Source organism: Emydura macquarii, unplaced genomic scaffold, assembly GCF_026122565.2.
Source record: "Emydura macquarii macquarii isolate MOO-44397 ecotype Brisbane River unplaced genomic scaffold, CSIRO-AGI_Emac_v2 contig_587, whole genome shotgun sequence".
Taxonomy (NCBI): domain Eukaryota; kingdom Metazoa; phylum Chordata; order Testudines; family Chelidae; genus Emydura; species Emydura macquarii.
Genome location: NW_027130724.1, coordinates 16,245,142 through 16,261,387, shown reverse-complemented (window position 1 = coordinate 16,261,387; position 16,246 = coordinate 16,245,142). Strand labels below are relative to the sequence as shown.

Below are 16,246 nucleotides of genomic sequence, written 5' to 3'. Positions count from 1 at the left end.
AATTTACCCCTGTGCAGGGATGGCAGCACAAGGCCTGTTCGGAGAACTTAGGTTCATAGACTTGTGTGCTGGCTCTCTGCATCAGGGTGAATTTCAACCTAAGTGCATAACCTCAGCTATGACTCCTGATCACTTCTAGTTCGTTTTATGTGGGTTTGCAGAGCACTTTTGCTGTCTCCTCAGTAGTTTCATCTTGCATTTAACCAGCTATTGAAGCTTCAGTAATAACTGTGATAGAAACATCCAGCAATTAACTGGAGTGACTACGTTAGTTCAGTGCTCATTTGGACTCTATGTTCACTAATGTATATTAATGTAATTTGTATTATAATTAATAGGAAGCCATTATCTTTGTTTTTTTAGGCTAGTACTTGAGTGGCAGTCCTCAAATGCCTAGGCTGGCAGGAAAGCGGTATCGTAGCCTTCACTTACAATGCCCTTACTGTTGTGAATTTAAATTTGGCCTGTAACATAAGTTTTAACAATATTTTTAATATGAATATAAAAACGTAAGAGCTATCATATGGGTCAGACCATGGTTCATCCTGCCCAGTATCCACCCGTGGCCAGTACCAAAGCTTCCAGGGGAGTGTACAGAACAGGGCAAGTATGGAATGATCCATCTCTGCCTTCCACATTCTACTTCTGGTAGTCAGAAGTTTAAGGTGTCCCCAAACATTGCATCTCTGACCCTCTTGGCTAACAGCCATTGATGGACCTATCCTTTATGAAATTATCCAGTTCTATTTTTAACCCAGTTGTACTTTTGGCCATCACAACATCACCTGGCAATGAGTTCCACAAGTTAGTTTTGCATTGTGTGGAAAAAGTACTTCCTCTTGTTTGTATTAAACCTGCTGCCTATTAATTTCATCTGGTGACCCCTGGTTTTTGTATTTTGTGAGAGGGTAAATAACATTTTTCTATGCAATTCATGACTTTAGAGACCTCTGTCATATCACCCCTAATCTTTTTAATCTCCCCTAGTATGGAAGCCATTCCATTCCTTGATCATCTTTGTTGCCCTCCTCTGAATCATTTCCAGTTGCACTATATCCTTTTTGTGATAGGGCAACCAGAACTGGACACAGTATTCAAGGTGTGGGTGCACCATGGTTTTAAATAATGGCATTAAGATATTTTCTGTCTTATTTGCTATCCCTTTCCTAATAATTCCTAACATACTGTTAGCCCTTTTGATCATTGCTGTGCATTAAGCATAAGTTTTCAGACAATTATACATGGTGACACCAAGATCTCTTTCTTGGGTGGCAATAACTAATTTAAAACTCAACATTGTATGTTTATAGTTGGGATTATTTTTTTCCAATGTGCATTATTTCGCATTTATCAATGCTGAATTTCATCTGCCATTTTGTTGTCCAGTCACCCAGTTTTGTAAGATCCCTCTGTAACTGCTTGCTACCTGCTTTGGACTTAACTATCTTGAATAATTTTGTATCATCTGCAAACTTTGCCATTTTACTGTTCACCTCCTTTTCCAGTTCACTACCAAATAAGTTGAACAGCATAGGTCCTTGGGGTACCCTCCTGTTCATGTCTCTCCATCGTTAAAAGTGATCCTACACTTTATTTCCTATCCATCAGTGAGAGGACCGTCCCTCTTATCCCAGGGCAACGTGACATACCTTGTCAAAGGCTTTCTGAAAATCCAAGTACACTTCATCAACTGACTCACCCTTATCCATGTGCTTGTTAACTCCCTCAAAGAATTCTAATAAATTGGTGACGCACGACTTCCCTTTATAAAAGTCATGTTGACTCTTCCCCAACAAATTGTATTTATCTGTGTGTCTGATAATTCTGCTCTTTACTATAGTTTCTACCAATTTGCTTTGTACTGAAATTAGGCTCGCCGGCCTGTAATTGCTTCTCTGGAGCCCTTTTTAAAAGTCAGTGTTTATAATTAGGTACCTTCCAGTCATCTGGTTCAGAGGTTGATTTTTAGTGATATGTTTCATACAACAGAATAGTTTTGCAATGTCATATATGAGCTCCTTCAGAAATCTTGGGTGAATACCATTTAGTCCTGGTGACTTATTACTGTAGTTATCGATTTGTTCTAAAACCTCTCCTATTGACACATAAGTTTGGGACAGTACTTCAGATTTATAACCCAAAATGAATCGCTTCGATGTAGTTATCTCCCCCACATCCTCTGCAGTGAATATGATGCAAATAATTCATTTAGAGTCTCGGCAATGGTCTTGTCTTCCTTGAATGCTTTTTTAACACCTTTGTTGCCTAGTGGACCAACTGCCTATTTGGCAGGCTTTCTGCTTCTTATGTACTTAAAAAAAATGTTTTACTGTTAGTTTTTGTGTCTTTAGCAAGTTGCTTCTCAGATTGTATCTTGGCCTTTCCTATTATACTTTTACATTTTATTTACCAGAGTGTATGCTCCTTCCTATTTTCCTCATTAGGGTTTGACTTCCAAATTTTAAAGATGGACTTTTTGCCTCTAAGAGTTCCCATTACACTCTACTGTTTAGCCATAGTGGCATTCTTCTGGTCCTCCTAGTGCCTTTTTTGATTGGGGGTATGCATTTAGTCCAAGCCACTCTTATGGTAGTTTTAAGTACCCTCCATGCTGCTTGCAGGCATTTTAACCTTGTGATTACGCTTTTTAATTTCAGTCTACCTAGCATCATCATTCTTGTGTAGTTCCTCTTTTTAAAGTTAAATGTAACAGTGGGGAGGGGGTTTCTCCTAAAGGATGCTAAATTTAATTACCTATTACTGAATGGTTCAGCTATTGTTATCTCTTGGATCAGAACCTGTGCTTCACTTAGAACTAAATCAAGAAGTGCCTCTCCCCTCATGGGTTCCAGAATTAGCAGCTCCTGGAAGCAACTATTTATGGTGTCTAGATATTTTTTCTGTTCATCACACTATGAGGCGATATGTACCCAGTCAATGTGAGGATAGTTGAAATCATGCATTATTATTGTGTTTTTCGGCTTTGTAGCCTCTATAACCTCCCTTAGCATTTCACAGTCACTTTCACCATACTGGGCAGATGGTCTGTAGTATATTCCTACTCCTATCCTCTTACTATGCAAGCATGACATTTCAATCCATAGAGATTTTATGGTAAAGATTGATTCATTTAAGATTTTCACCTTCTTTGAATCTATGCTTTTTTAACATACAGTGCCACTCCCCCACCAGGACTGAATCATAGAATTGTAGGACTGGAAGGGACCTTGAGAGATCTTCTAGTCCAGTCCCCTGCACTCAAAAGTATTATCTAGACCATCCCTTGTCTAACCTGCTCTTAAAAATATCCAATGATGGAGATTCCACAACCTCCCTAGGTAATTTATTCCAGTGCTTAACTACCCTAACAGGAAGTTTTTCCTAATGTCCAACCTAAACTGCCCTTGCTGCAATTTAAGCCCATTGCTTCTTGTCCTTGCCCCAGAGGTTAAAGAGAACAATTTTTCTCTCTCTTCCTTGTAACAACCTTTTATGTACTTGAAAACTGTTATCACGGCCCCCCTCAGTCTTCTCTTCTTCGGACTAAACAAACCCATTTTTTGGATCTTCCCTCATAGGTCATGTTTTCTAGATCTGTAATCATTTTTATTGCTCTTCTGTAGATTCTCTCCAGTTCATTCACATCTTTCCCAGAATGTGGTGACCAGAATTGGACACACTGCTCCAATTGAGGCCTAATCAGTGTGGAGTAAAGTAGAAGAATGACTTCTTGTGTCTTGCTTACAACACTCCTGCTAATACAGCCCAGAATGATGTTTGCTTATTTTGCAACAATGTTACACTGTTCACTCATATTTAGCTTGTGATCCACTATGACCCCCAGAGCCACTAATTCCATTTCCACAGTACTCCTTCCTAGGCAGTCATTTCCCATTTTGTATGTGTGCAACTGATTGTTCCTTCCTAACGGGAGTACTTTGCATTTGTCCTTATTGAATTTCATCCTATTTGCTTCAGACCATTTCTCCAGTTTGTCCGGATCATTTTGAATTTTAATCCTATCTTCCAAAGCACTTGAAACTTGGTATTGTCTGCAAACTTTATAACTGTACTTCTATGCCATTATCTAAATCAATGACGAAGGTATTGAACAGAACTGATCCCTATGGGACCCCACTTGATATGCCCTTCCAGCTTGACTGTGAACCACTCATGATTACTCTCTCGGAATGGTTTTCCAACCAATTATGCACCCACCTTACAGTAGCTCCATCTGGCTAGTATTTCCCTAGTTTGTTTATGAGAAGGTCATGTGAGACAGTATCAAAAGCCTTACTGAAGTCAATATACACCACATCTTCTGCTTCCTCCCATCCACAAGGCTTGTTACCCTGTCAAAGAAAGCTAGAGTGACATGATTTGTTCTTGACAAATCCAAGCTGATTGTTACTTATCACCTTATCTTCTAGGTGTTTGCAAATTGATTGCTCAATTATTTGCTCTATTATCTTTCCAAGTACTGAAGTAAAGATGACTGGTCTGTAATTCCCCCGGTTCTCTTTATTCCTCTTTTTATAGATTGGCGCTATATTTGCCCTCTTCCAGTCCTCTGGAATCTCTCCGCGAAGAAGATGACTTATTCTGTCATTCCTATATGTTTTGTACTCTGGTATTACCCATGTCCATTTGATTATTCTCATTCCACCACGCTTCAAGAGGCTCTCCAGTGTAGTTTCTGCTTGCTTAGTTTTGGGACATTCTTTTTGTAGGTTGTAATAACAGATTTATTCAGACTGTATTTCAAAAACCAGTAACTTTACTGAATAATATCCATCTGTATGGTCATTGATCCATATGACACTGACCCTTTGTGCCAAAGAATCCGTCACTTCTGCTCCAAAAAACTGATGCATTTCGAATTCGTGATTTGTGTAGGTTAGATTTGATTTTCTGGGCCCATGTGTTTGCTGTTAGGGTAAAAAGTGCTGAATTAACTATTTTAATTAACCCTCCTCTCCCCCCGCTCCCTCCCAGCTATCCAAAACAAAACATAATCTTTAAAAAAACCTCATAATCACCATGTTGGGGTTTTGTACCTTCTTTTTTCTTCTATATTTCCATTCTGTAGCCTAAAGTATCATCTCCATGTGGAAGCACAGTACTGTGCTGTAAATATTCCATGAAGTCCATTGTAAGTGCCCACAGCCTAACTTCTGCTGAAGAAAGTGGAAGCCATTTTTTGGGCTCTTTATGATAAATTAAGAGGCAAAGGGAATAATTAAAGGCATGCTGTTCAGAAAGGATTGTTTTGTTAATACCCAGAGTGATTAAAGAGCTGTAGTTTCTGCACACATAATGTGACGCAAAGTAGGTTTTGCATGCTGTAAGCTACAAGAAAACTAATGAGAGTAATCAAGGATTGCCAAGATAAATTGATGCATTGTGTTCTAGTTGCTCACATTTAATCTGCTAAAATAAGTACACTTCTATGAACGCATTGGAAGCTGTCTTTAAAAATCTGAAAAGCATCATTGTTTCTTTTATTACATTTTTGAAAGCTCCTGCCTTTACTTTTTTTGTTATTCTGTGATCAGGAGTACTGCACATCAGGACGACTATAAATGTTGATGTTTATGTAGCACTTTTGTACCTGGAGCTGTTCAAATATTAATGGTTTTTTAAATGTAGTTTTTGGCTTCTGACCATAGAATTTCACAGCTCCTCCTTATTAGTGCAAGCACATGCTCACACTTCTGTAGATTCTGAGACATGGCAATGATCCCTACAGGGAAGTCTGATAATACAGCTCATGAAAAATGGAAGAGAGAAGAATTGCCTCACAAGGGAAGTGGGTTTTGCAAACCCATTGTAGGGCAGACAGATTGAACAGGTTTTTCAGGTTCTCCAGAACAGTGCAAAACTAATGCATGTGTCCTGGGTTCCAGGCCTATGTCTTGGAATTGAAATGAGGAAACATATATAATTTCCTGCAAAACACACTTTACATTCTCAGAGGCATAGTAGAGCAAGGACCTCAAAATGCAGCAGTCCTACTGTGTTACATTTTAAGTTTCTGTGAAAACAGAATTATCTGGGATCATGTGGGTAAAACTGTGCAACTTTTTGAAAATGTACCGGTTAGATTGCATTTCCTGTTTTCTCCACTTGCAGTTAGTGGAATGATATCATTGTTAGTTTAATGATGGAAAATGTGGTTAATAATAATAATGATGATTATTTAAATAATACAACAAAATTAGATTTCATACTCAGCTAACAGTGACTTGATCCTCTGAGACCATTGCAGGACTACTCACATGCTTAACGTTAAACATGGAAGTAAATCTTTGCAGGATTAGGGCCTATGTGTGGAAATCAAACTTAATTAAACAGATAGGAAGTTAAATTTTATTTTATTTTGGTCTCATGCAAAGTCTCCATTCAAAGGTGCTCATGCAAAGTACTGGCACCCTTGACATGCCATATAGAAACACAAGAACATAAGAAATACAAAGTAAAAATCAATCATAGCAGCAGCATTTCTCCCTACCATACATCATTTGATCTCTAGTTGTGTCTAATATGGTTTCAAATTCCCTGTTGCACTTTTCCAGTAGAGTGAAATCCTGTCCTCAGTAGCATCGGCATTCCACCAAAAGTCCACTCAAACAGATGGCTTTTGTAATGTGTCTGGAAGATCAATAAATGTGGGCTATTTCAGCTCTGAGGGACAAAGCATTACAAAGGAAAGTGGCCTTTATGGAAAATTTTCCATCAGCAACCCCCTTTCTTTTATAACAAGGGGATTGAGCTCATTTAGTTCACATACTGTTATTTTAATGCATTATAAAGTATGAAGTAAAGGCAGGACAAATGGAAATCCAACAAATTATTAATGCCTTTAATTTAGGAGCGGGAAAATGAAGAAATTAACTCTACATCCCAAACTGCAATAATATTTTAAATCAAGAGAACAATGGACTGGATGACACAGGGAATTGATTCTAGGATATAGAGATATATATATAGAGAGAGAATATAGGATATAGAAAAATGGGCCCAAATCAAAATCACATATCCAAGCACAGGGGGAAACATTGATTGGTTTGAGATCCAAAGCTGATTCCAGATTCTCATTTTGCTATGGTTGCTATCTTTATCATCTATATCTTTATCTATATCAGTGGTTGCTATCTTTATCATGGGCTAATCCAGAACCCTGGATCCTCAAAACAGTCTTGAATTCAGAGTGTTCAGATGTGGAGCTGAATGTGGTGACTTGAACCCATCTCTTCCTCTAAGTACTGGTGTGAATTAGACCCAATTTAATGCATACTTAATGTTGTTGCTTAGTATATGATATCTGTCCTGTGTCAAGCTCAACAAAAAAGCTGCTCTAACCTCTCACTCTGAGGTGATCCTACCAGGTCAGGTTTGAGACACATTGAAGACACAGTATGGGGAAGGTTGTACTGCCATTGACTATTCTTTACTTCTGCTGTGGATAACTAGGGCGCTTCATTTTCCAGGGGTGTCTATTTTATTCTATTCTGTTCCATATAGGTTATTATACCACACATCATTGCAGTGTCTGAGTGCCTTCCACAGGCCTGCCGATAGGGGTGGGGGGGGAAGGGGGCAATTGCCCAGAGGCATGGCAATTTTAAAAGACCCAGGCCATGGGCGGCAGGTGAAGCTTCCCCTTGGGGAGGCTAGCTCCCCACCCTGCCTTTTCTGCTGTGGCCCCGCCCACAGCCCACCACAGCGTCCCTCCCCCCTCAACTCCCTTCTTTTCCACATACACCCTTCCCCATTTGGCCCCACTGCCATCGCTTACTGTGTCCCTCCTCGCTCTGTTCCTCCCCCCTCCCCCTGCTGCCGCTCGCTGCCTGAGGGAAAGGGGTGTATGGAAGAGAGGATGGGGACTGAGCAGGGGGAGAGGGACACGGTGGCGAGCAGGGGAGGGGGCGAGGCTGGAGTGTGGACGGGCTATGGGTGAAAGAGGAGGGGGGGGGGAACGCTTCACCTACCACCCATGGTCGTAAATCTCAGCTATCCCTTTCTAGGAGGGTGGGGGCCATTGATTGTTCTGCGGCCCGGAAGTGCTGGCGGCAGGCCTGGCCTCCCAGTAGTTCATTAAGCAAGGTGACTATACATCTGTTACATTGTTTGTTCTCTCATCCTCTCCCCATGGAGAGAAGCACGTGCAGAGGAGTGTCTTGGTTTAGTGAGATTTTCAGGGGGTTGTTTGTTTTTTGTTCTTTTAATTTACCTCTTGCTATGTATTTATGTTAGAGAAGGCAAGATCAAAGAAATGTGTCTTGCCCTTGGAGTGAAAGATGAAGTTTGTGATGGTCCTTAGTTTGTGGAAGAGTTGATTTCCCAGTCATGGACTGCTCCTGAGAAAATTCTGTCAGTCTGGTCTCTTTCATGAGCAGTAAAATTTCTAAGAAAATAAGGGATAAAAGGAGTGATCAAAAAGAAAATATAGTAACATATACAAATGTATCAGCTTTCACAAGTGTAGGTAGCAGAAGGAGTAAGATTTTATTTAATATACAGTATTAATTTTCTATTAATATGTGTATTGTGAAGTTTCAGGTTTAGTTGGAACATAAGAGTTTCAAACTATTTACAGCATCAAGAAATTCCCCAAAGGTGATCTTTATTGTTTAAAAATATTAATGCATTATTATATTAACACATGTTTTTAAGATTTTCAAAACTGCCTAGTGATTTTTGGGTGCCTCAATTTTCAGTGCCTAACCTGATTTTCAGGAAGTGATAAGCATCATCCATTCTCTGAAAGAATGACCTGTTTAAGGTGTCTCGTTAAAAATTAAGGCACCCAAAAATTAAGGCACCCAGAATCACTAGTCAATTTTGAAACTCTTGGTCCATGGTATCTCCACAGTACAGTATTTTAATACATTAATTTATAAAATGTAATTGATGATGTCATTAATTGTTATCAACCAAATTGTAATATCACTTAGATGAGTATAATTAGTGAAGCTAGTGGAGTTGCTGTGGTTTTACAGTTGCTGTCTCTCTGTTGAACGTCTGCAATCAGATTTTGTTGTGGTTAAGTCTGTGTACCAAATATTCAAAAGTTGCCTCTAAATGTAGGCAAAACCTTTTGGCGTCTCATCGTTGCATAGATGCTAAATATCTTGAATAAATCGTATCGGCCTCACAGATGTAAAGGCCTGAGCTTGATTCTTGTCTGTGTCACCGCAGTGTAAATCAGGAGTCAATCCACAGAATTGACTTAGATTGGTATCGAACAGGAAAATCTGGCCCGCTGTATCTGAAAATCTTTTCAACACGTGGTTCTATATCTGAAAAGTGATTGGATGTATACATTAGGAAAACTGGTGTGGATTTTTTTGGTGTTTGTTACAAGACATAAGTTAATGGAGCAGTCAAGGAATTCAAACTCTTGTATTTTGGGTTGTAATGATCCAGCTGATATGACTCTGAGCCAATTTCCATACTAGTCTACAGGTTTATAAATGTGCTAAATGCAGTGTGAGCTCATTAAGTGTAGGCTTCAGTGAGACTCCTGCTTCCAAGGCTTCTTTGAGTGTTGATATCTGTAATTATGTCAAATTATGTAAATTAACACTGAAAAGACTCACTCAAGTGGGTAATGTTCATTAAGTTTATTGCTCAGAGTGTCTGTCAGGTGTTCTTCTATGCAAATACTTTTCTGGAAGCCCTGTTGTCTTGAACTGTCTTACTGATATAGTAATGGTGCTGGGTCCAAGATACGAGAGAAATGAGGTAATATCTTTTATTTGACTCACCCACCTTGTGTCTCTTACCAAAATAGGTGAACTCCTGTCAAACATTTAAATATGTATCACCACATTTTCACTTAATCAGAAATAAATAGGACCTTCTAGCAGAGCCATTAGTCATCACTGCACATGGTAGGGAGAGAGAGGACAGAGATGAGAATTATCATGTAACCAAGTGGAAGCAACTTTATTAAACCATTAGTTTAAACAAGATATCTCCTAAAGGCAACCTGTCCTGGCAGCAGTGAACAAAGGAGGCTATAGCCTCAAGCTGTCACTGACCTCGTTCCTCTTCAATACTCAAATCCAGATTTATTCTAGCATTTCCCAGGCTGCTTTGCTTGGATTATCACAACCCTTCTAGTGCCTAACCAAGGTCACAGGCCCATTCAGGCCACTACATGAGGCAAGCACTAGCCTCAAACAGTGCCCAGAACTCACTGAAAATCCAAGCACCTTCTTCAGTGAAGGAGGACTGATCCCCAGTGTAACCAGTTGTTGCCAACCATTATCACACCATTAAGCACGGCCACATAGAGAGAGAGAGAAAGAGAGAACACAAACCCTTTTAAAAGCTTCTTAATTGGTAGGTTTCGGCTTTCCTTATTTCTGAAACCAAAATGAATAACCAGATCCTTAAGCTGTTGAAAAGAGAAACGCTTTCCTTCATTTAAAATAAAATAAAACAAATAAATGAGAACAACTTGTCTGAAGAGAGAAATCAAATTTCTCACGCCATACATAAAGGCCAGGAAGAGGCTATGCCATACTGTTAATTCTGCCCCTCCCCCTGATCTAATGGTTTAGGCAGGACCAGTGCACAGTGCCAGTTCAGTGTTGTTAGGATGAGGCACTGCTAACATCGTGTTAGCACTGGGAGCACTAATATAGTACTGACAAGACTGTGGAAGCTGCCATCTTTTAAGACTCACCTTCGTTCAACCTCACTGAGTTGTTCTGTTAGGACCCAATCTCCTATTGAAGTCAGTTGGAATTTTTCCATGGACTTAAATGAGCTTGAATCAGGCCCTGGGAGATAACTTTAGGCTGTCAGATGCATGGGTGGGGTTCCTGTTGAGTTCAGTGGGCTGCCTGGGTGCTTCTGAAAGCAGGATTTACCCTTCTGAAGTGATGCCACATGCTATATCTAAGTTGTTATTCAAGGCATGCAGAAGCAACATTTCACGCAGCTATTGATTCCAACTTGAAAGCTTTCTAAAAGCACTGTGGAAGTATGTACTGTTCAGGTGAGCATTCCCAAACTTTCCTGGTTACATTATACTGAACAAACCCTCTCAATTATGTCCCTCTTTTTTAATGCTCATTTTGAACACCAGAATAGCTGTTATGGTAAATTATTCATTACTTCCTCAACCTCCAGTGAGACTTCCCAAGTTCCTTTTCTTTAGTGGACAGTTTCACATGGCAAGTGAACACCATCTCTGTGGGTGAAAGTCACTTCTGCACAGAAGCTCTTTGCATCACTTAAGCTCCTACCACTTTATGTCTGTAAGATTTAGAAAGTATGCTGGGAAAACAAAGTGTCATTTTTGCAGAGGCAAATGAAGGGCATACCAACAAACTTCTTGCAACTCTTTTCTTCCCCATGGGCAGTGGCTCCGGCTGTGCTCAAGGACCAGGAGACAAGGTAAGGCCATGGTGCTGCTGCTACACTGAGCAGTAGTCCCTCAGCCAAAGCACTCTATCCCTATACCTGACAGGGTCTGCCTGCCCAGCCCAAAGTCAAAAAAGCTGTTTATGGGAGTGTGTGGGAGCCCCATGCCCTCACTCACCAGTAAGGGCAGGTTGCCCTCTTTCTCTCTCCCCAAAAGCCAGACACAGACAGACAGGCATGCATGCATGCATGCACACAAAAGGAGAGTGGCTCCACCAGACCAGCTAAGCAAGACCTCCAGCAGTCAGGGATTCCCGCCAGCTTCAAGAACTAAAGAAGACCCATTCCCCAAATAACTACTGAGCCCACCAGCAGAGATGGTACCTGCTCCCAGCCAGTCAATCCTCCTACAGCCAGAAATGGCAGGACAGCCTACCTATCAGCACAGATACTGCTGTGATGAACAGTTGTCAGAAAGGGGATCTACCTAGAGGAGTCTAGTGGGGAAACAGGTACTGAGACAAAGGCTGAGGCTGAAAAGATTGCTGGATTTGGGAGAGGCAGGAATGGAACAGTAGCTTTGGGGGAGGGAAAGAGCAAAGGATTAATGCATTGGGGGTGAGGTGATGGAGGACTTATTTACTCCAGAAATATCTGTGAATTGCCAAGCGAGGATTGAGCATTTTTGAAGGAGTTCCTTGTTGACATTTTGACAGCACATCAGGCTCTGTTGTTATCTTTGCTCTGCCAGCCAAGCTGACATCGGAGGGCAGGAAGAACCCCTAGCTAGTAAGATCAGCACTAGCTTCACAGGAGGAGGATCTGGGCAGCACTCGTGCCTAAAATAGCATCATGATGCTGATGTCTGGAGTTAATGTCACAGCACTGTTCTATGCATATGCACAGTGAGGCACTCATCCCAGCCATCTGTGATGTTAGTACTTATCACAGGAATACTGTGAATCTTTTGGAGAAGTGAGAGGAGGTCCAAACACTACACTCAGCAGTGTTAAGAGCAAGCAATGTGAAATTAAAGCCCCAGTAAAATAATGCAGCATTTAAGTGAGCAGGCAAATGAAGTTCCTATCTTAAATATTTTAGCATTTTTCATCATGTTTCTCTATAGCTCATAATTATTCCCTAGGAAAGTGCTGCCAGAGTGAAATACTGTTGTTCTCTCCCTGCTTTAACACTACAGTGAAAAGATAGTGGTGTTAGAGGAAGCATTGGATTGGAGTTCATATTCTCTATCTTTCCCATGGCTATATTTTGCATTGCTGGAGTTTATTGTAATGAAATACTTGTTCCTCAAGTGCAAAAAAGAAGATATAGCATGAAAACGAGTGCATGTTAATAAATAACAATTAAGGCTTATACATTTTCCAGCTATGGGCTGAATTTTGCAGCTACAGTAGATTTCATTAGAGGAAAACTAATATTACTGTGCTGCACAGTGTAGTCCATATCAGTGGAAAGGGATTTGCTGGATATAGAGTTTTGGGATTATTCCCTGTATTTACAATCTCAGCAGTTGGTTATCTTACTTTACTGAAACTACTGCTGCAGCACTTTGATCATTGCCTCTAAGTCTTTATATGACTAATATTTAGAATAAATAATTTTTTTCCATTGAGAAGAAGAAAATAGCAGAATGTAATAGGAGTCTGATCAAGGAAGAGCATGGCTCTCTTAACCTTGGGGGAGATGTACAGGAAGCTTTGTGAGCCATCAATATTAAGCTTTTAAAGAAAATAAATGAGAACAGCAACAACTTGTAAAGTTAACTGAATCAGTGGTAGGGTTTTTTTTGTTTGTTTGTTTGTTTGTTTTTGTTTTTTGCTTTGTTTTTGAAAACACTCCATGTTTAATAAGCAAAGCAGAATTCTGTCATTTCCTGATTGAATGTTTTGATATGCACTGCGCTTTACTGAAGCGCTCTCTGTGATGGTTAGCATTGCTGCTTTGGGGCATGATAGTGTGGGCACAAAGTTCTTTCTCACAGCAAGCTTTCCAGGCTTTAAAGAAAATAACTAAGTATTGAAATTATCTTTTGTGCTGTCTTGGGAGCAAAGCTGTACACAAAGTCTGCTAACAAATGCAACTGTCACATGTTCAATTCCCCAAATACCACAGTGGGAATTTAGTGCTGGGGTGGGGAGAAGAGGAAATCATTCATGCTGTTTGGTTGACGCCATGTAGTGGGTGTATGTATATTATATTTAAGTATTATGTTTGGTTAGGCCCTGTCATTTTTAAATGATAGAGCAGACTTAAAAAAAATTAGAAAGCATTCAGACCTCACTTCTGCTACAGATTCTAAACCTTTTCTAAAACCGTGCTTATGAGGTACCCTTAATCTTACATAACTAACTTACATAACATTGCTACTGCACCAGTCTATCAGCTGGAACAGTAACCTCAGCTCCTGCATTTCACTTTTCTGAGGTGGTAAGGCCACTTCATCCACATGATTACTGATCTTGAAGCCACTGGAACCATGTGATCACTGATTTTGAGATTCCATCTTATATAGGAGAGGGAGAAGAAGCACGTTCTGCCATGGAGCAAGAAAAAGCTGTGCTTCATGGAGAGGTTCTTGTTGATTCGGGACACTTTGTGATCAGTGTGGATACCAGTGAGACACGGTATGCCCGATTTGTAGATCAGTAAGGTTTAATGTGCAAAGTTTTCTATAAATACACTTGTTAGATACAAAGCCTAAAATTAACTACACTATATCATACTCACTAAGCCTGGAGAGCTAAGCAGTTACTCAGAAGGCTGTATGCAGGAACGGCTTTCTTCAGGGGCCCCACCACGGAGTCAGTGGATCCCCGGTCCAACCGGCAGTACCTCCCATGGAGTCAGGTGTTGATGGAGCACCCCCCTTTGTCTAAGTGGTGACTACTTATACCCTTCCCTAAACAACCTTCACCTAATTATCTCTTTCTCATTATTATATATGCTAATTACCTACATTGGGTTTCCACCCTTAACTACATTTCATTCTTACCATGATAATTGGGATTGTCAAAACAACATCTTGTGATAGGAGGGGCGGAGTAAAAATGTGCCCCTTGGCAATAAAAGAGTGTACCCCCAGACATTCAAGGATAACTTGTTGCTCCCATCACCGTTATCTATGTGCAACTGCAAGCAATACAGTCTCTGTATTTTGTCTTATTATGTGCCGTGCTATGCAGAAACTGAGACATCTATAAGGTTATTCAGTCTCTGCCAACTGGAAGATGTCATGCTACAGGGGTCAGAATAGCCAAGCAAGCAACTGAAGCTATGCTAGGCCCGCAGGACAGTGGTCAAGCAACTCAAATTGTACTGGGCCTCCAACCGTTCTCTTCACCAGCCCTCAGAGCTCTGTTACTGGGCTTAAATTCACCCTTCCGTGGGTGAATTTCACCATTCTTATCCCCGACTGTTGTGAAGTGTTGCTGTGCACTGTTAAACAGTTGCCTGTTTTTATCTGAGAACCATTCTGCTATTGGGTGGAGTAATTCCTGTGCAGTATATATCACGCACAGGTCCAAGTCCTGCCCTGGAATGCCTGCACCTGATTTCAGAAGAATTTGCTCTGTAACTTGCAGGACTTTTTGGAATCTTTCAGAATAAAAGTCACCAGATAAAAAAAAAAATAATACAATAATTTAAAGCAGTTGGATTTATACTGCATCTTTAACTCCAAAGGATCCCACACTCTATGGAGCGATCACATCATCTCCCACTGATGTGAAATACAGCAACTACATGACTACACACAGCAGCACTGAACAACTGTTCAGGTCAGGAAGGGAGGGAAAATACTGCATCCATTTGAAACTGCAGAAGGAATATAGACAGGCAGAATGTAATTATCCCAAGTGGAATTTGGCCAATTTAAAGGTTAATATCCTGGTATCTGCAAAAAAAAACAAACAAAAAAAAAACGCTGATTTTTTAATAACTGCAGATGGTCAGGACTTGAATTTTAAATCTCAGCCACAAGCCAGCACCTCCAGAACCAGAAGTGCCCCCTGATACTGTGTTGATGCATTGGTTCAGTAGTGATTTAGGTGAAAGAGTGCTGCCTGCTGAATTCTCACCACCTCTTTCTGCTGCATATAGCTGTTCTTTGCCTGTCTCTGAGCCAAATACTAACCCATCTGACCCTATTATGCCTTGGAGCTGGTAGGATCACTGCACAGGCTGTCATAGTTGGAGGCCAAGGAATTATTCCTACTGTACTACTTACAGGTGAGAAAGTGGTATTTAATGACACCATGGGCAACGGGTGAAGCTTCCCCGCCCACACCCCTGCTCTGCCACAGGCCTCACCTCCACTCTGCCCCTGGCCCTGTCCGTCCCTACTCCTCACCCCCCTCCACCCCCCTGCTGGCCCTTCCTGCTGCTGCTCGCCATGTGCACTCCTCCTCTCCCCACTCGACCACCCCATTTCCTCCACAGACCCTCTTCCACAAAGCCCCTCCCTGCTTGCGTTCTCTGCCCCTTCCCACAGCTGAGCTTATTTATTGGGTGCCAGGCAGGTTCCTGCGTGGCTGCAGAGACAGTATCTGCTATTCGGCTTCCTGGGTTCATCTGTAATCTCCCTGGGGAGTCCAAGGCCTCCTCTGGCCTCTTATACCCACCATCCATGAATGACGCTCTCATCTTACCCTAAGGGGAAGCATACACTCAGCTGTGTGTGCAACTCAGACAATATTCTTTTTACATTGAATACTTGACCTTAAAAATAGGTAGCTTAAAGTATTTGCATTTTCATTCGTCTTAGCATATTTCTAATTAAGTACCTCTGATTACTTCTTGGACAAGGTGTACTAAAGTGAATTACTTAGAAATATTGGTAAATCATCAA

General features: G+C 40.8%; 1 protein-coding gene across 5 annotated transcripts in view; it reads left to right on the top strand.

Moving 5' to 3' along the window:
* The window catches only part of GALNT18 (polypeptide N-acetylgalactosaminyltransferase 18), a 403,991-nt gene that overhangs the window by 373,579 nt on the left and 14,166 nt on the right, over window positions 1-16,246 (top strand). The window contains exon 11 of one of the 5 annotated variants that reach the window (XM_067540810.1): window positions 364-757. The exons of the other annotated variants lie outside the window; for them this stretch is intronic. Within the exon in view, the coding sequence (XP_067396911.1) occupies window positions 364-375 (12 nt within the window). The 3' untranslated portion in view covers window positions 376-757. Of the gene's footprint in view, window positions 1-363; window positions 758-16,246 lie in introns of those variants that run through there. 5 annotated transcript variants of the gene reach the window in all.